Source organism: Pyrgilauda ruficollis, unplaced genomic scaffold, assembly GCF_017590135.1.
Source record: "Pyrgilauda ruficollis isolate IOZ18807 unplaced genomic scaffold, ASM1759013v1 scaffold36, whole genome shotgun sequence".
In the NCBI taxonomy this organism is placed as follows: domain Eukaryota; kingdom Metazoa; phylum Chordata; class Aves; order Passeriformes; family Passeridae; genus Pyrgilauda; species Pyrgilauda ruficollis.
Window position 1 is genome coordinate 3,263,376 of NW_024525045.1, and position 22,083 is coordinate 3,285,458.

The following is a 22,083-nucleotide window of genomic DNA, read 5'->3' on the forward strand; positions in this document are numbered from 1 at the left end:
CCGATTTTGTTAATGCAGAGCAGTAACTAATTTTTTACCTTGATTTTCAGGTGTAGCTTTTAATAGTAAAACTATTAGGAAAAATAGGTCTATGACAAACTCATGCCCGAAGGTAACTAGGTGTAATTTAGCTATTTTTGCTTTTAGAATGCATGTATGCTGTTCTGTTCTCTCATTTTTTCTCCTTTTCTGTCTTCCATCTTACTTGTCTTTGAGCTTGTGATAGTTTGACTTAGCAGCTCTTGGTAGGAGAAATGTTCTCTGTATGTGGGCTTTTATGTGCTTGAAGTATGCTCTGTACCTCCCCTCTAGTCCAAGACTGCTTAGATGTAAAAGTACAGGTAAATAAGTGTGGGAATCAAAAATACACTCTTGTATAATATCTTCTGAGTTGAAAACATTGAGTTTTTGTAGGAGCAGGAGCAACATAAATGAGTTGAGGCACCAAAAAATGCATAGTAACACTAGTCAGGGTGGACTCCAATATCCCCCATGCCTGCTCCTCCTCCTTCCCTCCAGCCCTAAAGAAAAGGAGAAAAAAACCACCTGCATCCCACCCACTCATCAAGGGACTTGAATTACATGTCCTTGATACTGATATCATGATTAGTTGCTTACTTTAACACTTGCTGTTAGTGAGGAGAAGCTCTCTTTACATTATATATGCCTTTGTGGAATATGTGGTAGATGAGTGTTTTTGGACGAGGTAATACTGTAAGATGTGGTTAATGTCAGGGCTAGAGGATGCCATCTTATCCAAGTTAATAATGTTCTGTGTCTTCTAATGTCAAATCCCTTATGTAATTAGCTTATTCAGTGTAGGGAGTGTCCTGTCTTGGAAGGTGTGTGCAGTGTAACTGAATCTTCTGATCACAGGTGAGATGTGGCTGTGTATTTAAAGAGGACAAATGAAGAAAGTAACTGAGGGGGCATATTAATAGGCTATGTGCTGAATTTAAACTTGGAACTCTGCCTTCCTTAAAGAGTGAGTGTTTTCTTCCTCTTTATTTTGGGGATACACTTTATTTATAATCAACTTACTGACTGCAAACTAGTTTCTCCTTAAAACTTCACTTGTCATGAGCTTTGGAGTTGTTTCAGGTGTGGTGGCTTGATGAACTCGCCCATTGTACAGGGGTGAGGGGAAGGTAGGAAATTGCTCAGCTGAACAAGGACAGCAGACAGTCATAAGCTGTGTCAATAAGCCTGAGTGAACAGCACCTGAGAAGGAGCTACATAGCTGGGTAGGTACATCTGAGATCTTTAAGTTAAACAGCTGGAGAAAACACAATTTCAGCTGAATCTCATTTAATGAAGGGAATGGAAGCTGCATAACTTCAGCAATCTTGAAGCCACAATTTCAAGTGTTACAGCTTGTACTTGGAAGATCTGCTGCAGTCTCTTCTACAGTGTTTTTCAAGTTTATATGAGGATAATGGATGCTGCCATATCTTACTCTGGTAATATTCTGCCTGTTGTATTTAGCAGATAATAGTCTACAATAAAAGACTGGTAATAAAAATTAAGAATTGAATTATACCATAAGATTGTGGATTAAAGAAGTTAGTTTCACTCCCTTATTCAGTTACAAAAAGCTTGGCAGAAGAACAGATACATTCCTTTGCCAAAAGTAAGATAGGAAATGTGCATTTGTCAGATTTCCTCCATGGCAGCTCTTAAGTTGATACAGTTCTGCTGTATATTTGTAGACTTGCAAACAAACGTAGCCATGCTGGATACCTGACTTCACAGCACCTCAGAAGTTTCACCAGCACTTTAAGTAGAATTGGAAGTAGCGTGTTAAGGGAAATGCCATTGCACACCTCAGTCTGCACATTTAAATGCTCCATGGAGTGGAGAAAGTGAGCTCTCTTCAGATTAGCTGTGAAGAGGAAAGATGAACTTTATGAAATTCATGATGTGAAGGAATTACTAATGCCTTTGGTTAATGCTGACATATTTGAGCACTATGGCCATACTTTTTTTTTAATAGTTTAGAGGTTCTTGATGTATTATCCAAATTAAGCCAGAGTTGGAACAGAATGGACATTGAAAATTCAAATTTTATTGTGAGTTATGGAGAAGAACTCAAGTAAGCTAGAACCTGAGAACTTTATAATTAAAAACTGGGGGTAAATAGGAATGTAGTGATGAGTTATTTTTTGGGAATACATTTAAACTAAATGTAAAGTTGTCTGTGAGACTCCACTGAAGTAACAGGTCAAGTAATCTCAATCTGTCACTTTCAAAATACAATGCAGTGACCATACTTGTTGCTATGCTTCATGGCTTCCAGAGGTTCCTGAGTGTATTCCCTGCTCTTCTTCTGTCACAGACTTAGACAAAAGCTGTTAAAACTATTCTTGTAGTTTAAATATAGTAGATTCCTATTAAGTAACAAGTCATTGGATAAGCAATTGTATCATCTGTTTTTCAAAACTTCTTAATTAGTTTATTTTATTCAGATGAAATCTTGGGTTTATGTCAGACTGAGATCTCACACTTGAATGCAAACTGTGATTCTTGCTGGTAGTACCTGTAGTGTTATCAGGAGTACTCAACTCCTTTGGCCTGTTCTCAGCAATCTGCCTGTGCTAAACTAGTGTTGCTTCTGTTTGTGGCATTTGTTTGTTGGTCTCGCATCTACCTTGCAATTGCTGGAAACCCTATTAGGACTCATCTGTACTATTATTTTAATTAATTAATTAAAATGGAAATAATCTTAATCCTATTTTAGGGGTGTTGGAGCATCTTAAAAACTTTTCTCAGAAATAAGCTATGTAGATTGCTCTGCATTACCAAATTGTATAGCGTGTTTTAATTTAAAAGCTGTTCCCCTTTAGATAAAAAGTGATTTCTTCTCTAGACAAGCAGATTTACAATACTGTTTTCCTTTACCAAGATGATATCAGGCTACTTGGAAAGTCAGCTCAGTAAGATGGCAAATCAAAACCAGATAGCAGGTGATAGTGCTAATTGATCTAACAGCAGAGTTCAATTAGTATTTTGACTTTCTCTGTTGTGTAACCCACTCTAAAAGACCAGTTGAGTTGAATGTTAGCAACTCAGTTACAAAATTTCTCTGTTGCATTTTCATAGGACTCCTATGTTTTTTGTCTGCGAGTTCTACATGGAGCTCTTTCCACCTTTCCACAAATGGAATAACTGGTTTGGTTTTTGGAATATATTAACTTTGGCAAGTTTCCTCCCCTCTTCCCCCCCCGCCCCCCGTCATGTGTCAGATATCAAACATGAACATATGGGCACAGAGTGACACAGCAATAGAAGGATCAAGCTGGATAAACAACCTCTGCACAGACTAGCCCTATCCAAAAGTGTGGTATATGGTCTGTGGCTTTTTATTTTTAAATCCTAGAACTTGCTGCTTACTGCAGTAACTTGCTTTGTGGAGGGCTGTCTTCTGCCTCCCCTCCTCTTTCCCAGGAGAAGCTGTGGGGACACATTTTCTCTCTTCAGTCATAACAGAGCTTCAGTGGTAGGTACCATGGGACAAGAACAGGAAACGCTTCTCAAATTGTAGTTAATAGAGGTGTTGGCTTCTTTGCAGTGTCTTCTCTGACTTCTTAATACCTTCTGAGAAAGGGGATGGATGTTACAATAGCAAGAATGGTGTTCTAGTTACTTCCTTAGCCAAAAGATCCAAAGGGGGGGCGACTAGCTTTTTGTAGGAACTGAGCCTTAAAAGAGATTTTTGTACCTGAGCAGCATGAGCATCTCCTCTCTCTGGTGGGCATGGTAGGACAACAGAACTTGTTAGTTGTCTGTAAGGACAATGAAGACTCTCTGGGAGTAGGCTTAGTAATAAACCTCATACTTGCCTTTTTAATTCTTCAGTCCTTATGGGATATTCTTTCAGCATGTCATGTCTCAAAATTTAGGATCATCTAATTTCCAGCCTGAAAGTTCCTCTTAACCGTTTGCCTGCTAACTGTATCAATACTGTCCTCTCTTTATTTTCTTCTGTTAATGTTTTAGTCTTAGCACTTACTGGAAGTATTTACAACCTCGTTGCCTGGCTAAATAGTACAGATTTTATTAGTTAACTTCTTTAAGATCACCCTTCTGGTTTTCAGCTGGAATTCATGTCCATTGATAAAGACCCACTGTGATGGGGTAGAGTATTTCAGATAAGCACGGAGAATTCTCAGTTACTCGGTAATGGAGCATACACCTAAGCATTGGTTCCTCTTCCGCACCTCCTTTTCCATTCCCCTCCAGCATCACTCTGGGAGGAACTGGAATGTGCTGACATGGTTTGGCTTATAGCAAATGCTTTTTGGGTTCAGTACTGAGGTACAACATTTCCATATTGAGTGATAATATTGTACTTCATAGCATTGCAAGTGTCTCTCTAAAATAATTTACTATTCCATATTTTGATATATCCTTGCTATTTTGGGAGAGGGACAAAGGAGAGAAAAGGGGACTTGCAAGTTTTGGTAATTTTGGAAAAAGGGGAGCTTTAAGGGAAGAGCTCTGTGTTTAGATATCCATATCACCTGTGTAGTTATTTGGAAATAAGCCAGGCTATAATGATAACAAAGCTTTCTTCTTAGTTCATAGTTTTCTTCTATAGGTAATAGTCTTCCATCATTACAAACACTTTCTGTTAAATTTGTGCAGTGATGCAATCTGTTTGGATGCTACTTAAAAGCAATTTAAGTAGTCTTGGGTTTAACAAAACAGAAATAAAATATGAATGACCTCTCTTCTGTGAGCCAGGAAACAGTAACATGTGTCCAGAGTTCTGCTGTCAAAAACCAAAATCTTTTGCTTCTGGAGTCTGTTGATGTCCTGTCATTACTGAAGTATGATTTCAAGATTTAATACCATTACAAGTTGAACATTATTGCCTGCCTTCAAGTGTTAAAAATGTTTAAGCACCCACAGCTTACAGAGATAATATTTTCCAGTTGTTTTTCAAAACCTTGGGCCTTTGACTGTTAATTCAGAGTAGCTGTGAGTATTTTAAGTCCAGATACATCTGAATGGTATTCTTACTTGAGTATGTTTGCTGTAACACAGGTTTGAAGTCCAGCAGGTGGAAGCTGTAGTCCTCATCAGAGAGTACATTTTGCTACACTTTGAAACTTTGGTTCGATGAGAATTATCTACATAAGTTCATTTAGTAAACAAATAAAGTGTCATGGCACTACTGACATAGGGAAGGCAGGTAGGCTGTCCAGTGTGAAGTACTTGAAAAAAAACCAGACTTTGTCTCTCAGGAAAGGAGAAACCCTTAGTGCTGACTGTATTTCCAGGAATAGGCTCTCTTGAAATAGTAATTTGTTTTTTGAAGCAAAGAGACAATTCTTCCTTACTGTATTTTTTGTACCGCTTTAGGCTGGAGGACTTTAAATACCTGATTTTTGTGTAAAATACCTAGTTGCCAGCTAAAGGCTAACTTGAGGAGAAAAAGTGAAGTGCAAAAGTATGTACAAGTATTCAGTTTTCATACCACTGATTCTAGATGTATTATCATAAATGTTACAGGTATACAGGGGAGATAGTTCTCAGACATTCTAAAGATGTTAACCTGCCATGCCTAAGCTTTGAATAATTGAGTTAAGCAATTTGGAAACTCGGAGTTCTGTGCCTATGGATTCAGGAATGCTGCTCAGAGATTACTGAGTATGACAAGTAGAGGAGATGCAAGCTACTGTATTTGCTCAAATTTTCACCTAACCCTGTGAGGCATAGCTGAGTTGGATAAGGGCTTGTGAGCCCTTATCCTGGTTTTATGTATATGATCTACCTGGTTAAAAAGCCTACTTCAGAAGGAGTTGGGCTTTCTGTTGACAACATCAAATGCAGGATGTGACTAGTGCATGCCCAGACCTGTGGCAGCTAGAAGCAGCAGCTCAACTTATGGCAGAATATAGTGATTTAAATGTCTAAGCTTAGCTTAGATGCATCCAAAAGCAAGGTAGTTTGTTATTCCTTAATAGTATTCCAGGTTATGACAACAAACTAGAAATGCATTTACTCTTGGGGTGTGTTTGCTGTATTGTTGGGAAGGCTGGTGGCCCAGCTTTGAAGTGGGATTAACTTGAAAATACAGATTTGTGACTGGCTATCATTTAAACTGTTTTGTTCTTTGTACTTGAATAGACTGGAATAATGTTTGTGATGGGAGAGTGGAGGAGCAGCTCATGTAATTTCAAGTTGCTTCATCAGAATTTGAAAAGTTTAACTTGTGACAGTTGGTGGTAGATCAAAATATCAGGTTTTAAATTGTCTATTTCAGATTGTACAGATGCAATCTATATTTTGGACCAACTCTCTAAGTTTCATGTGCTGAATTTTAACATGAAAACGGTCTGCACTGGCATAATAGTGAAGCTCTATCCCCATACCCTCTGAAGTGTGTGGAACTTTGGATAAATAAATGTTATAGTTGGAAACTACCTTCTGTGTCATACACAAGACATCCATGTCGGTTTGGATTAGAGCAACTAATTTGCCTTCCTATTTTATTTAGGTGACCATACTCACTAGGATGTCTCTGAAGAAATGTAGTTGGGTTTTTTAGCTTCCATCAGTACTTGGTATTCTTCGGGAGATATAATGGAGTTCAGCTGAGCAACTGCATAGTGCAGACTCACAGCTCTAATGCCCTGAAGTCTGGCCTGTTTGTTTTCTCTGCTTAGTCTGTGCTGTAACTTCAGCAGTGAGTTAAATATTGTATGAAGAGTATAAGGGAGTGTAATCACCACTAAGCTTAGAATTAACGGAGTTAGAAAAAAACCCAAAAATCAAGTAGGTGTTTGGCTCAGAACGTCTGTCGTACTTGAATATTTACAGAATATTTATGCTGTAATTTTGATTTAAAAAGTATCCATTATAAAACACAGACTATGATGCCACATCTGAAATGTTTTCCTTGAAAATGAAAAAGTGCTTCTGAAACTTTCAGGCTGTTATCATGCAACTGTTTAATATAATAAACACTACCATGTTAGTAATATGCTAGTGGCATATTCTGCCCTTAATATAAGAAAAAACAACTCTGGAATTCTGCTTTGAAAATTCAATATTAGATGCTTTATATCCTCTACTTTCTACCAAAATAGACATATAATAGGAAATAGTTTCAATTAGTTTTTCATAGATAACTGCATGTTTGGAGAGCTGTGTTTTCATCAGCTTTCAATTATGTGGAAGAAGTTTGTGTTGGACAGATCACGCTGTTTCCAAATAGCAGTACATGATGTCTGTGTCCCAAAACTGGTCTGTCAGGGGAGCCTTTAAATACAAAGTAAACATACAGATAAATTTTGAAAAGCACAGAATAAAGACCCAAAGTCAGTGCAATAATTTGGCATCTTTTGTAGCTAATAGGGGTTGAGATGCTCTCCTTAGCACCTCATCTAGTAGTTGATGGGAGAAAAGATTTAAAGTATTTCCAAGACTGGACATTGGGAAATGGAGGTGTTGAAGATACTGGGATTACTGGAATGCGTTTTTCCCGTTAATCATATGGGGGATGGGGATGTGCATGCTCCTGAGTGTCTTTGGTTTGCAAAACAGATTGAAGAGTAAGAGAGGCTGCAGCCTTTAGGGACTATGTACATTTTACCTGTGATATGTAGGATACTGTGCAGAGGGGAGGGAAGAAACTGGCTCACTTCAGATATTTTGTCTTTCTTTACAAGCCTGTCTGCTTCATATTCTTTTTTTTTTTTTTTTGTCTTTCACTGAAGCCACTCCATTCCCTGTATGTTTTTTTACTAAAGTGTTGTAAAGAGTTATTTTATCTTGTACCATGATGAAGCTGCCCTCTCCAGTTAAATATCTTTGTATTTGTCTTCCTTACTAGTAAATGGATTATGAGAGGATGAGAGTAAAGAGGATGATGTGGAGTAGTTCTGGAGTGTCTTATGGGTGTTCTTTAAGGGAAAAAGCCCAAACCACAAAAACAAACCAGAAAGACAAAAGATCTTGCATGGGAGTTGAGTGAACTTTGCCTCCAATTCAGTGTCATATTATCAGTATGGAGTTATTTTCATGTTGGCAAAAAGATGCATTGCTTTGCTTACATCATTGATGTGTACACAGAGCACTTAGGAGAAACTGTCTTCCTTTCCTCTCTTCCTCACCCAATTCTTTTTCAGTCCTAGACAAGTAATGAGTTGTTTTGCAGGGCAGTAGGTTGTAGCTTTGTTCATAAAGCATAGTTAATCATTAGTGTTGGTTGAAAGGTCATCAGCATAGGAGACAACTCTTTGAGTATTCTGATTGGGTCGCAGAGCAAATTGCAGGAGCAAAAGCTTATCAAACCAACTATTGTAATATCTTATTAAATAATCATTTTGATACAGCTATAGAAAATTTACAGCTCTGCTTGTTCTTTTATGAATGTCTCAGGGTGGTGAAGAGATGGTGTTTTTCTGTCATGTGTTCTGTATTCATCAGAGAACAGCAGTTTAGCTGGAATGTTACAAAAAGCCTAGAACAGATTTAGGCGGTACCTGTTGGAATATTTTTTGTCAGAAAGTAAGGAGCCTTTCTTCCAGCCCTGAAGTGATTGACTCTTGACAAGAAAGTAAGACTTCGACAAACCTGGCCATGCTAGGACCCCAGGAAAAACACCTCATTAGTGTTAACTTGTTAGTCTTGTGAGCTATAACATGTGGGCATAGTTACAGTTGTTCTTGTTCAAGGAAAATGTGTGGGTAGCCTGGGAAAGATGAAGTAAAAATCTCTGGTGAGGTAAAGCAGAAAAATGTCCTAGTGGTACTTGCACATAAGGGAATGGGGAAAGGAATTTGTAGCAGACTTTTTTTGTGCGTATTTGATGATGCTGAGTTTTTGTCTAGTTTAAAACTAAGACTAAATCTAGCATCCTGCTAAAAAGCACTTCAGAGAGCTCTAATACTTAGTTTTGCTCAAGGTCAGCATCATGTACAGCGCCTTGTTCCCACAACATCTCTTGTTTTATTTGTGGAGCATTGAGAAGGTGTAAATGTGCAGAGTGGAGTAGACACTTGTCAAAAAAGCGTGCCATAAATTGTTTAATTTCTTCATAAAGCTCTGGCTTCTGAAAACTTTTTCCATGACTATAAAAGTTTGAACCTTCCTTAAATACAATTGTGGGACCGATATTGTATATTGTTCCCTGTATTTAACATGGAAGAATAGCTCTGAGCACTGTAAAGTCATGATCTTACAATTCATAGGATCAATTTAAAGTCAGCTTAATCCTTAGTGTTTAACAGATGTTTCTTGGGTTGTGGCTTTGTTTTGCTCAACTTTACACAGAACTTCTGTTTATACAGGTATTTGGTAGGCAGTTTGGTTCATGATTTCATACAAGGTACATGTTGTTAATTGTGCATGTGTCAGTAATATGGTATGTGTATTGGAGCTTCCTCCGAATTACATCACTCTAAGATATAATGTAAATGTATAAATTTTTCCATAGTCAACAGAATGTCTCTGGTACATAATTCCAAGATGCTGCTGGTTTAAGCACTGCCCAGTTTAGAAAACTTCAATGTGTTTTAATCCCTTTGTTTGTTGTTACAGTTTTCTTGTGATAGCAAAAGATCCATATGCAGATCCAGTGCCGAGGAAGCCGGAAACTTAACCTGTTTTAATTGGATTTCTTCCTCAATGACTGCAATTAAACCATTTCCCAGATTGTGTCATGTGGCGCAGGGCTCTTGCTATGCATTAGGGCCTATTACCTTTTCTTGTAGCAATTGGATGAAGTCTCTGTTCAGGAGAACAACATAACCTGCTTGAGCCAGGGTGGGAAAGGAAGCCTCAACAGGCATTGGTCTGAATCAGTGCTAGACATCAGTGATTAGAAAAACAACACGAAAACTCCTGAAATCCTCCTGATTTCTCCCAAACTTGTCTAAATTATATTTTGAAGATGCAAAAATCTGAGGACCCATTCTAGGTGAGTAGAAGAGAGATGAATACCTTCTACCTGGCCTTGGAAGGATAAGTTATTTTTTGAAATTTTTGTTTCTAGCTTTGTAGTTTTCCTCTTTATGGCATGCTGCTATTACTGAACAATTTTGTAGACTGATTTAGAGCTGAAGCAGAGTATTATGAAGACCCAGTCTTCTGCTTCTTTATCTTGGTTTTTTTTTTTTTTAATACACGTAGACCTGTGGTCTTGAGCTCATCTGTGGCACTTTTCTAATCCACATCTACAAGTGAACTGGTTTTTGTTTCTTCCAGCAGTAACTTTTGTGACATTTGGTATCTGAATTTCTTCATTCCAGTGGTTGATTAAAGTTACTGGCTTTTTGTTTTGTTTTTTTGTGGGGTTTTTTTTTTTTTTTTTTTTTTGGTTTTTTTTGCCAGTACCCTTCTAGTTGTCTAGGAGAGTGCAGAGATCATCTTGTGTTAATTAATCTTGTGTTAATTTAGACTTTGGGTACTGAACTCACTAGGTCTCTCAGTAATTTAAGACAGCTTGGCAAAAGTTGATGAGGAATTTGGCAGGTCTCAGAAAAGCTTCCATGCTGCAACTTGGGGCACGTATTGTCTAACAGGCTCTGCAGGTAGGATGTGGCTGTGCACCATATCAGTATTTGTCTTGCTGTTGCACTTGGTTTTGCTTAAGGGCTGTGTGTGCCAGCTGCAGGTGAATGGCAAGCTGCAAATGAGGCACCATCTGCTCTGTGGCATTAGAATAGGGAAGAGGCCTGGTGTTCCAGCAGTAGGTTCTGCATTCAGACTCAGTGTTGTAAGTAAATGCAGCTGTGCAGCTCAAAGGCAGCTGGGCATTAAGCATTGGTGGTGATGATTTTGAGTACTTCTTGGTTCACTTGCAAAAAAGTACTGAAATAAGCTACTAAATTGAAATTTGTATAAATCACTCAGCTAATTTTTTCTTTTTCTTTCCTCTGGTAATAAATACCCCTTTTCCCAACTTTGCCACATCTCTTTTACTTGGTCTTAGCTTGACCACCTGCTTCTAGCTTGCCTTCTTTTCTGGCAGTGTCACTGATCTGTACTTCATGAAGGATTCTGTCCTTTGGTTCACATTGTCTCACAGAAGATAAAGCTCCTCATTCAAGTGAATTCCTGTCTTCTGAGTAGAGTCTTCATTCTTGCCAGACAATGTGGTTTTGTGTTTATTTTGTTTTTTTTAATGTTTTTTTTGTTATGCTGTTAGTGAAAGCTTAGACCACTGTTCTGATAGTGACAACTAAATAAAGAGTTTTTAGAAAGTCTGAAAACGAAGATCAGGTAAGATTTTACTTGTAGTGTTTATGATGTTTTTTAGTTAAAAGTGTGCAAGAAACAGAGTTCACATCATTTTGCTTTATGTACAAACAGCATGGTTTTGGTCAGAATTTGGCTGTTGGAAAATGTGTTCTTTTCTGTTGGAGAGAGCTGCTTTTGTTTTGTTTTAAAAAGGAAAAGAACTATTATTTTCATTGTTACTAGAAGTTGAAACTACACTTCTATTAACAGCTGGTAGCAGAATTGCATCCTGAGGGTCTCAGTGTAGATTTGTCAGTATGTAACAGGAGTTTTAAAGGTTTTGTAGAGGTGAAGTCAAGACCTTGCTGTAGGACTGATTTGGCAGAAAAATTTTGGTCTGTGACACAAGTGTACAGAAGATAAAAATTTGAACATATTTGTTCCTCGCTTTTCCTTTGTTTCCCGTTGCTGTGACAAAGGGAAAAAAATCTATCAATAAAGATAGGAAACGTGATTCAGTATTTTGCAGCAAACGTTTGCTGTATTTGTTTGTGCCTGTTCTCTGTGTGGTCTAACAAATCTTTTGTGTTACTGACATGGCTTAAATACCTCTAGGCTGCTTCTGAAGCTGAGCTGTCTCTGGCTGGCTTGCAGCTATCCAGATCAGACTATTCCTTGATATAGACTGACTCAGGAGTTTCTGGGTTCTTATGCTTTTGATAATCTTCATGTCTCTGTAGCAAAAAAACTAACTGCTGCAGAGTTGATGGACTTATGCAACAAAACTTAATGTTTAGCTGGTTAAAAACCCAAAATAATACAGAACACCAAATTTAGACTGAGAAACTACAGGTGTTGTAAACATGAAAATATTTTCTTGAAGCTTTGAGTCCTGGCTCGCTGCCACAGTGAGAGCATTCCCTTCCTTTGTTAATAAATTCAAGTCAAACCATATCGTAGAGAAGAACTTAGACTGAACTAGTTTAAACATGTTATGAATGGTGACATGGAAAAGTATCAAATTTGGTTTATTTGCAGAAGAACAACTAATATTTTAATTTTTTTACAAGGGCAAATTCTTTGAACGAAATAGTGAGTAAATGTTTTAGGAGATTATTTTTATAGTTAACTCTATTATTTGTGCACTCAAAAACATGAGAAATAGTAGCTGTTGACAGCACTTTCAATACATAATGTAAAACTACAGAGACGCAGGAGAAAAAATAAATGCTTTCTATTTTTCCTAGTTTCTCCTTTGGATGAGGATCAAAGATCTGACTGATGTGTGTGTTGGTTTGGGAACCAAAGTGCAGTCCAAAGAGTGACACAAATTGTAATGTTTCAGTCCTTGATGAACACAAGAGATAGAAAGCAGTATTGTGGCAGAACTGAAGAGGGATGCCCTCAAGAGACCATTATATTTGTTCCATGCTACTTTCTTAATTTTTCTCCTCAGACTGCAGTTTGTTTTTTCAGAGGAAATAAAGAACTATAGGAGTGAAGGCTTTTACTGTCTTAATGTTAGGTAGCCCTCTCAACCACCTTGCAAGAGTTCAGTTAAGATTTAGACCTGGTTTTAATTTCTCAGCGCACAAGTACAGTAATGAAGTGAAGCTCAGGATTCCTGTGTACTATGAACTGGGAACACCAGTTGTACAACCACACCTGATATACCTGAGCTTGTGCTTGTACCCTGTACAAGGTTTAGGTTTTTTGTTCCTTTAAGCTATTCAGATGAGTGGGAATGTTCTGCTGTCTGACTTCTGCAGGTGCTTAATATTTAAGTTTTTTTAGCTAACTTGTGACCCTCCCCTCCATCCATAGGTTTCTCTTGGTTCATCAGCTGATAAGCTGGTTGTACTGTTGTTTGCCAGTGGTACCTGTACTTCTCAGTAATTTTGAGTAGTACCCCATTTGCTGATTCAGTTTGACTTCTCCACTGCCCAGAAGGATTTACTGATGTTCAGGCTGTGGCATAAAGGCCAGTCCATTGTTTTGATGGTTGTCAGTTCTTTGTAATCTTAATGGAACAAGTTTTTGCATTTCTTACAGGTCCCTGAAGAAGTCTTGAATTTTCCTTTCCCATACCAGGTTCAAGGAAAGGTCTCTGCACTCTCAGACTTCAAATTCAATTGACCTGCTTGAAGCAGGGGAGACTATTCAGCTTCTGCAGCTCAGTCATTGTCACAGAACGGCTCTTATCACCTCTGAAATATGTGATACATGTATTTATCTCATATCTTCCAGTCCTTGCAGAAGGACAGTAGACAGAAGTCAGTAGGTAAATGTGCTGCTTTGCTTGCTTGGGGTCATGGCATGGATGACCTTTTGGATCACATAATCCTGACAGCCTGGGCATTCCTCTAGCAAGTAGTGCTGTGCTTCTTTTCAGAGGTGTTTTCAGGGTTCTTACTTCCTGTAACTGTAACGGGAACTTGTAAATCTTCTGGTTGCAGATAATGAGTATTTGAACTGCCATTTAGCAGTAAGAGATTACAAATGTAGACTTTTTCTCTTCTTCCTTCCTCTTTCATACAGAGACTATGTCATTAGACATATATGCATAAATGCAGTCTGGAAACCTATGTAGTGGTTACATCCTTTCAGGCTCTTAGCCACTCATTTTGCTGTTCTATCAAGGTGGCCTTCAGCACTGCCACTCTCTTGGCTAGAAGGGTAGGCAAGGGCTGACCTCTTGAAAGTCTGGGAAGGGGAAAGCTGACTTCCTAATGTAGCAAGGCCTGAAGTTTGCCTTAATTTTCTGATGACTGTTTGTTGTAGAGTCAGTGGAACAGGGAATAACTCCTGTTCCTTGACTGATTTATTTTACTTTTTTTCTTTATGGTGAAATCACTCTAGTGATTCCAGAGAAGCTGAATTAAAAAGAATTCTTCCACTGTAAATTAATCTAGGAAGAATATTTTACTGAAGTTTTTCTCTTTTTTGTTGGCAATTTGGAAAATTATTCTCTCAGTAGAAAAGGAACTGAGTGGATAACTCTTGAATTCCAAAGTATAGGAAGGGAGAATATTGTGTCAAAAACAGCTACAGAAGACAGAGTTTAAAGCAACTGCTTGGACTAAAAAGTCATCTTAATTTAAGTCAGCTGCTGAAGTAAAAGTAGTAATTGAGTACTTGCAAGTGCTTGCTTGTAAGGCAAGTAAAGAGGTGTGTATGTCTGCAGGTAAATCAGGAGAACCTTGTGAACAGTGAGCAAAAATGAGGTGCAGCTGAGATCGGTTGAATATTATGTAAATCTGAAACAATTCAGCATTTACTAAACCGTAGGCAGTAATTTCTTCAGTTTAGTCACAATTAAAGTCTGAGCTCTTAAATGTGTTGTATGCTTATATATTTAGAGTGTTATTTCTATCTCAAGTGACAAGATTTATCACAGAAACAGCTGATCATGTAAATTAATGTCTACATTGAAGTAAAGTAATATAAATCTGAAGTCTTAGGCTTAATATTTTCTGATATGTATGCTGAACTCTGGATTCTGGCTGGCAAGATGCGCAACTTGCTGGAAGAAAATGTTCTGAACTTGCAAGGTATATAAACATCCTCCTGTCTTTTCCTTCTTCCTCCCCTCCTTTTGCCTAATACTGACTTCAGGGCAGTAAGTCTGTATAATTTTGAGGATTGCTGCAGCAACATGAAATAAGGCGCCAGGTTTTTTTGGCTAAACTGTGAGAGAGGAAGGGTGATGACCAGTGTACTTAGCTCAACTCCTAGTAGGTAACAAGTATTATAATGAGGGATTACAGGCAGAGGTGCTAGGCATATCCTGAAATATTCAGGAATGTGCAAGAGTGAAAAAAACTCTTGCATTACCAAGATTTTTGCAAGGAGCTTCAAACCCAAGACCAAAACAAAACTACCACCCAAAATGACAGAACAAATCCAAACTGAACAAACACCCCAAACAAGTTTCAGAGCTTATGCAAGTAGATTAAGAAGGCCTTTGTGGAAGAGTTCAGTTCATTTTTTACGGGTATTGTCACTGATTTGCCATGTTACCCTGTAGTTGGCCCTAGCCAGAGCGTGTTGGAGTTCTTCAGTTCACTCATTGTCTTTTTCTCTCCGTAGCCTATGTCAGGGTGGTTACATTAGCTCTTGGTGTCCTGCAGGGAGTGATTTGGATGCTGAGCAAAGGCTTGTTCTTTAGTTCTTTGTTTTCCCAGTTTGCTTAAAAAATATGGAAACATGTTGTTTCCTGTTGACTTTTCCACAAGAAGAAAGGTAAAGGTTTCACTGCAAGGTGACAGGTGATTTTTGTCTTGTGTTTCTGTACAACCTCTCCAAACCATATGTTGACCATAGATTGGCTACAGTGTTTGCGATGGATATGTTAGGTCTACAGAAATGAATTCTAGCTACTTTCCTGTGCAATAACAAAGATGACTTCAAATAGTAATCAAATAGTGTTTGCTGAAACTCAAAAATACTATGCAGCATAATAAGCACTAGATAGCAGTATTGTTACATAGCTTCAAAAGATATGTTGTGGGTTTATATGAAATGCTGGCCTTTGGAATTCATCCTCATTCTAAGGAGTCTGCTGATAATGAGAACCTCTGCAGGTCCATCCATGCTTTGGCCTCATCATAGCTAGGAATATGGAGTTATGAAACATTAACTAAAAAGGCTTGTGTGCAGATAACTATGCTAGAAGGGGACCTGAGCTTAAGAATTCCAAAATAGCATTGTCTATTGTGGAAGCATGGAGGTCTGATGGAGGGTTGTAGCTTTTTGTTATTGTGGGTGTGAGCAAGAATGTGTAGTTGAGGGAATGATTTTAAAATCTGGCAGGACTGCACTGGTGCATTTGTCTGGTCTCTGCTGAGTTGTACTTTTTTTTTCAATGTAGGTGTCTGACGATGGGAAAAAAAAAGCCAAGTGCTTGGAGTGAGCTCAGAGAGAGTGACAAGTCTGAATGAGAACAGCTGAGATTTAGGAACCTCTGGGCTCTTCTGTTTTAGAATGTTGAAGGCACAGTTGTGAAAATGTCTCTTCATTGCTGGACTAACTGGGCACATGGTATTGTGTGGCTTGCAGTGAGACTTAAGTTAGCATTTTGATGTTAAAGGTCACAGCTGAGTCACGAAGCTGCATTATATTTAAAAGCAAACTGGGAGTCGTATGGTAACAAGTACACAATAAGAAATGCAGTTAAATCGAGAGGTGTCAATATAGAACATAACTGCACATCATCTGGACTTGACAGATGCCTTACAGGATCAAACAGTTGTCATTTCATTCTTCTACACAGCTGAAAATACTGTGTGTATGACAGCATGTTGCGCTACATAACTTCTATGCACAGAGTACTTAAAGTGTCTGGTTAAACCCTTTGTCATGGTTTAATCCCAGGCAGCAACCAAGCACCAGGCAGCTGCTTGCTCACTCCCCTGCCAGTGGGATGGGAAAGGGAATTGGAAGGGTAAAAACTGGAAAACTTGTGGCTTGAAGTAAAGAGTCTAATCAGAAAAGCAAAAGCCATGAATACAAGCAAAGCAAGCCAAAGAATTGACTGCTTCCCATCGTTGGGCAGGTGTTCAGCTTTTTCCAGGAGAGACAAACACCATCACTTTAAATGTCCTCCCCTTCCTTCTCCTTCCCAATTGATATACTTCCCAATTGATATAGCATGAAGTCATGTGGTCTGGAATATCTCTGGTCAGTTTGGGTCACCTCTCCTCGCTGGGTCTCATCCCAACCTCTCAGGCACCTCAGGCCTCCTCACCAGCATGACTGACAGGACAAAAAGCAAAAAAGGCCTTGGTTCTGTCTAAGCACTTTTCACCAATAACTAAAACATCTGTATTCTCAACACTATGCTCTATTATCAATGCTGTGTTCAACAGAAATCCAAAACACAGCCCTGTACCAGCTGCTTTAAATTCGGGTTTGTCGGAGACAAAACCAGCACAGCCAGGCAGATCAGTGTTAAACTAGTTTCTCTAGGGAGGGCCAGGATTGCCTGTGTGATGTTTTCTTCAGCTGACTCTTGTGGTGGTGTGTGGAGAAGCCCAGGTTCTCGCCCTAGGTGGGAAAGTGCTTGGCTAACCTAGCAGAGGTCTAGGTGGGCACTGCTCCTTAGGGAGTGAAACCTGCTGGAATGCATGTTTTAATCGGTACAAGGTGAGACAGTAGTTCTGTGGCAACCATTTTGTGGTATGACTGAAAGCTTGACATTAGTACAGTTTGAGTGCCAGCTGACCTTCATGCAGAGGAGGATACTACTCCCTCCTTTTAGAAAATGCACAAAATGTGCCTCATTTCTGATACTAGAGAAGTTTTGGTGTTTTTTTTTTTTTTTTTTTTTTTTGTGTGTGTTTGACAGTGCCTGTGAATTACTTCAGCTGGACCTCTTAGGTGCTGAGCCCTTGCTCAGCTTTCAGCCTGGTTAATGCTAGGCTTTGCTTCTTGCACTGCTGTTCTGAAGAGAATGCTACAGCTTACGAACCTGACTGGTCTAGCTACACCAGCAAGCTGGCAGGATTTCCAGCAGTTGCAAACTTTTTCTGTTTTGATGTAAATCTTTTTGTGCTCTGAAGTGTAAGAAGTTGTAGATAGATGGTGTTACGTGTTACTGAAAAGCTTTAAAACTTTCTGTTAGTGGGAATATTGGCTTTGATTAAGGAGTTTGAATAAGAGGAAAAATTCTGAAGAGGGAAAGGTCACCTTTTGAGTAGTAGTGTTTATAGCTTTCTCAACTTAGTCATCACGACTTCTATCTAAGAGGTTCATCAAACAAGTGTATTTTGTGGGATTGTGTGTTTTGTGCTTTACTTATATTGTTTCAAATCCCTAAGCATAAGGTAAAAACAAACCCCAACCAAAACAAGTGAAGTTAAAAGTGATTAGTTAATTAATTCTACTTTGTGTTTGTGGTTTGCTGCTATATTGGACTTCTTAGTAGAAAGAATATGAAAAACATTGAAAAGATGCTTTTAGCTCCTGTGATGTAGGGATTAGGATGGAGAGTAATTCTTTTGCCTAACTTGTATTCTTACTCAATTCCTGGAACTATTTAAAGTATTTCTGGCATGCTAAGTGTGACCTGTCAATATTAGGTTGTATTATTACAGTGTAGCAAGACTGAATCTGAGCTAACAAAATCCTGATCAATAATTTCCTGTGCTGCACAGGTGTATGGATGATATACGTGTTCCTTGTAGCATCATATGTGAGGCAATGGTTTGCATAATGTGAGTTTATATGCCAGGTTTATTATGGTCTACAGTAAATCTTCATTGATTAGGATTCTTTCTTTGTCCCCCCTTCCCCTCTTGTCACCTTTGTTCACTTCTCTGAGCCCTTTTCAGAAGAATAGACAATTATGTTCAGTTATTCACTGTTTTTACTGACAATTCCAGGTCTTAAATTATTTCTTTGGAGGCATTTGAATTTGAATCTGAAGCTGCAGTGTTTTAAACCTTTTCATGACAGACTCCTTGCTTACTGTGCTCTGGATACCAAATCAGTGTATATACTACTGAATTCTTAAACTTGGGTTACTTTCCTTCTTATCGCTTCTTTATTTTCACCTGCAAATACCTTTTTTATACCAGATTCCACAAAATTAGAAACAGTAAAACTGGATTTGCTGGTTGTGATCCTGTTGCTATGTTCTACATGGAAATACCAATTTAGCACAGGATACAGAAGTCACCTCTCTTCACTGAGAAATTAACCGAAGCTTGTTCTTGAAATATATCTGTTTTGGAGGACTGTGGCTTGGGGGTTATGGTAGTCTTTAATAAATAACTACCAAAATAATATTTGTAGACCTCTAACAGTCAAAAAGCAATATCAACAGTAGTAATAGAAAGCCATCATAGATAATTTTAAAAAAATAATTGTATGCACTCATTAATCCTTCTGTCTCAAATGCCTTTCCCTTTAATTTAGCTCTCTTGAGGAGAATTTCCTGATTATAAAGCTAGATTTTTTTTCCTGAATGACTATATATCTTGCTTTATGCAAATGAAAGTTGCATAAATCTGACTAGAGAAAGAAGCTGTTTGGAAAGCACTGTAGTTATGTTGTGAATGCTGCTTCTTATTCCTGAAATGGGCTTTGTAATCTCCTACAGTGAAAGTTAAAATACTTGAATACTGTTGCTGTCTATGAAGCACTGAGTTTTTCCTTAGTGTTGATAAACACAGATTCTCCTAAATTGCATTTGTCCTGTCTCCTTATAATTAGAGAAGCCTGCTAGAAAGAAAACATGTCATCACAAAATCATAGAGGAGTTTGTAGTTTGGGTTGGAAGGGATCTTTAAAGGCCATTTAGTTCATTATGCTATATATACCAAAACCTGGTTGCTCTGTATTAAGTTTCTAAATGTCTTGAGAAGAACCTTGCCCATGTGTCTTTTAACTAAAAATTGTCTGAAAGTTTGTCTTTGGTTTTTGCTGAAACGATAGCATTTTACATTTGTCTCTGGAGGTGTGGCAGTGAGTCTTCATGCCACATATCTTATGGCTCTTCCTCTCTTGTCTTTCAGTGAATGATAGTGTCTAGAAAGGGTATGTCCCTTCAGGAGAGAGGTGCCAATGTCCAACCGGCCTAGTAACAATCCAGGGGGGTCACTGCGACGTTCACAGAGGAACACTGCCGGGGCCCAGCCACAAGACGACGCAGTAGGAGGAAGGTATGACTGCTATCTATGAGTGTTCAGATGTGTAACAGTGAAATGCATGTGATTTAGAGAATAATGTTTTCCACCTGCAATCCAAGCACTGAAACTTGCATAAAATCTTTCTGCCCCTGAAATGCTACCTGTACTGTTACTGTATGGGATAAGCCTATGGATAGCTCACTACCATACATGTTCAGCTGCAATAGCAGTAGTAGATCTAGCTATAGGGGGAAAAAGCTGTTTTCCATAAATCACACGTAGCAACAAATTCTTTCTGTGTCTTTCTTGCTGATATTAAAAATATGGGAGGGGAATGACAGGGAGAGTCTGTTACTGGGAATTTGGGAAAATGTTCCTCTTTGACAAGACTGAATAACTGGTACTCTATTACCTTTGCACTGCATATAAATCCTGTGCAGATGCTGTGAATAATTCAGGAAAAGAAAGGTTTGTCATCATTTAATATGCTTGATGCAGTGAGCAAGTGGACCAGATTGTATTTGCTCTGTAAGTGGTTGCCTCTGCAGTGCAGAATAAAGATCCTTAAAACTGTTCCATGGATGACTGTACTGTTACTGCTGTGAGTGAATCCTGTATGGATATAAGTGTGTCTTCAACTTTGTTAAAGGATCAGTCTAATGAAGAGAGGTTATAGTGTGATGGTAGGCAAATCTGTCTATTCTACTCCCTCAGATACATTACTGGTGAGTTGTTGAATATGTGTACCTTGGGCTTGATATTTTTTTTGGGATGGGTGTTAATATATTACAGCTCAGTGACACAAAAGCTTTTTACTATGAAGGAACTGGAAAGTTTAATGAAGATGAGGTTTATTTCTTACTAGTATCAAGTCTAAGTAAGATCAAGTTGAACAACTGTTGAATGGGTGAAGAAAGCCAACTTCTAAGGAACTTTGGGGAGAATTGAATCTGAAAAATGCAGCTTCACTTTCTCTAAACTAGTCTACTGTACAAGTGAAAGAGCAGATGATAAAGACAAGGCTTCTCCCCTCAAATAATGTTACACAAGGAAGGGGAAGTTGCTGCCTTATGTAGCTGATTATTTTGTAAGCTAGAATTGGTTTTGGAGAATAGCTCTTTTAACAGAGGCATAGTGAGCCCTCCGTTCCCTTCTGCCCATTCTGTGTTGTCTCTGCATCTCAGTGGATGTTTAAATTAGGTATTGCCCTACCAACTCTTTCCTTTTACACAGAACTTGACCTGGAGTGAATAAATTTCTCCCTAGAATAAAGGATTGGAGGCAAGTTATTTGGAGATGAGATGGGGGATTCTTCTTCAGATATCTACTGGTAGTTCAGATTTTACAGTAGAATGCCAGGGAGAAGCTCCACAGTGAGTGAGTCAGATAAACTGAAGCATTTTAAGGGTAGCACTGTTTTCTTTTGAGGAAGTCACTCATCCATTGTTTTGGTGCATTGTGATCTGTTATGCTGTCGTACATTGATTGAAGATTCACTTGTCTGAAATGACAGAACCTCTTCCATCCCTCACCAAATCTGTGCCAGGCTTCCATGAACAAGAGTGTACTGCACTTTTAAACTATGTTAGACCTTTATCAGAATGAGAGCTCCTTGCTAAAGTGAGCAGGATGGAAGAAGCTTGCAGTCCTCTTTGAATCTGGGTCTCTTTAGAACAGGACCTCCCCTGCCTTTGCATTTCTGAGCAAGCATTTTGAGCTGGCAGAGCCTATAAACTTCCTGGTTAAAGCATGGTGGTTAATAGAAAATTTAAAATGAATTTTCTTCTTTTACTGTCATCAGCATCTCCTTTTTAATAAGGTGCTGGGCAGAAATGGCTATTGTACAAGGACCAATGTAAGATTGGTCTGTCAGGTCCTTACAAAATTTGTGGAAGACATGGAAAGAGACAGGTTCTCAGATAAGTTTTTAGGTGGTGCCTGTTTTTGGACACAAACCTCACTCTCCCATGTATCTAGCATGCAGTGGTATAGTATGTTTCAGTTTTGCTGCTGAGCATTATGCAGGAGAGTCTCGAGTTCACAGCTTGTTGTGCTTGTTATGCCTTGCTGTACTCCAGTGATAAACACTGCTTTTGCTGCTATATTAAAAAAACCCAATAAAACCCCAAACAAACACAGCAAAAAACAATACACCTTTTCTTGCATTATGGGGGTTTTTGGGATGCCTGAGACAATTTATTTTCAGTCTTTTTTTGCATTTGTCATCAGTAAAATGAAACTCTTCAGTTTCAGCTGTAAAATC

General features: G+C 38.5%; 1 protein-coding gene across 12 annotated transcripts in view; it reads left to right on the forward strand.

Moving 5' to 3' along the window:
* TRIP12 (thyroid hormone receptor interactor 12) overlaps window positions 1-22,083 on the forward strand; it is a 78,109-nt gene that overhangs the window by 5,764 nt on the left and 50,262 nt on the right. For 9 of the 12 annotated variants that reach the window (XM_041475780.1, XM_041475778.1, XM_041475784.1 and 6 more), the window contains exon 2: window positions 19,707-19,853. In XM_041475780.1, coding sequence (XP_041331714.1) covers window positions 19,756-19,853 — 98 coding nt within the window. In that variant the 5' untranslated portion in view covers window positions 19,707-19,755. The other 3 variants (XM_041475783.1, XM_041475779.1, XM_041475791.1) reach the window with 3 other exon arrangements.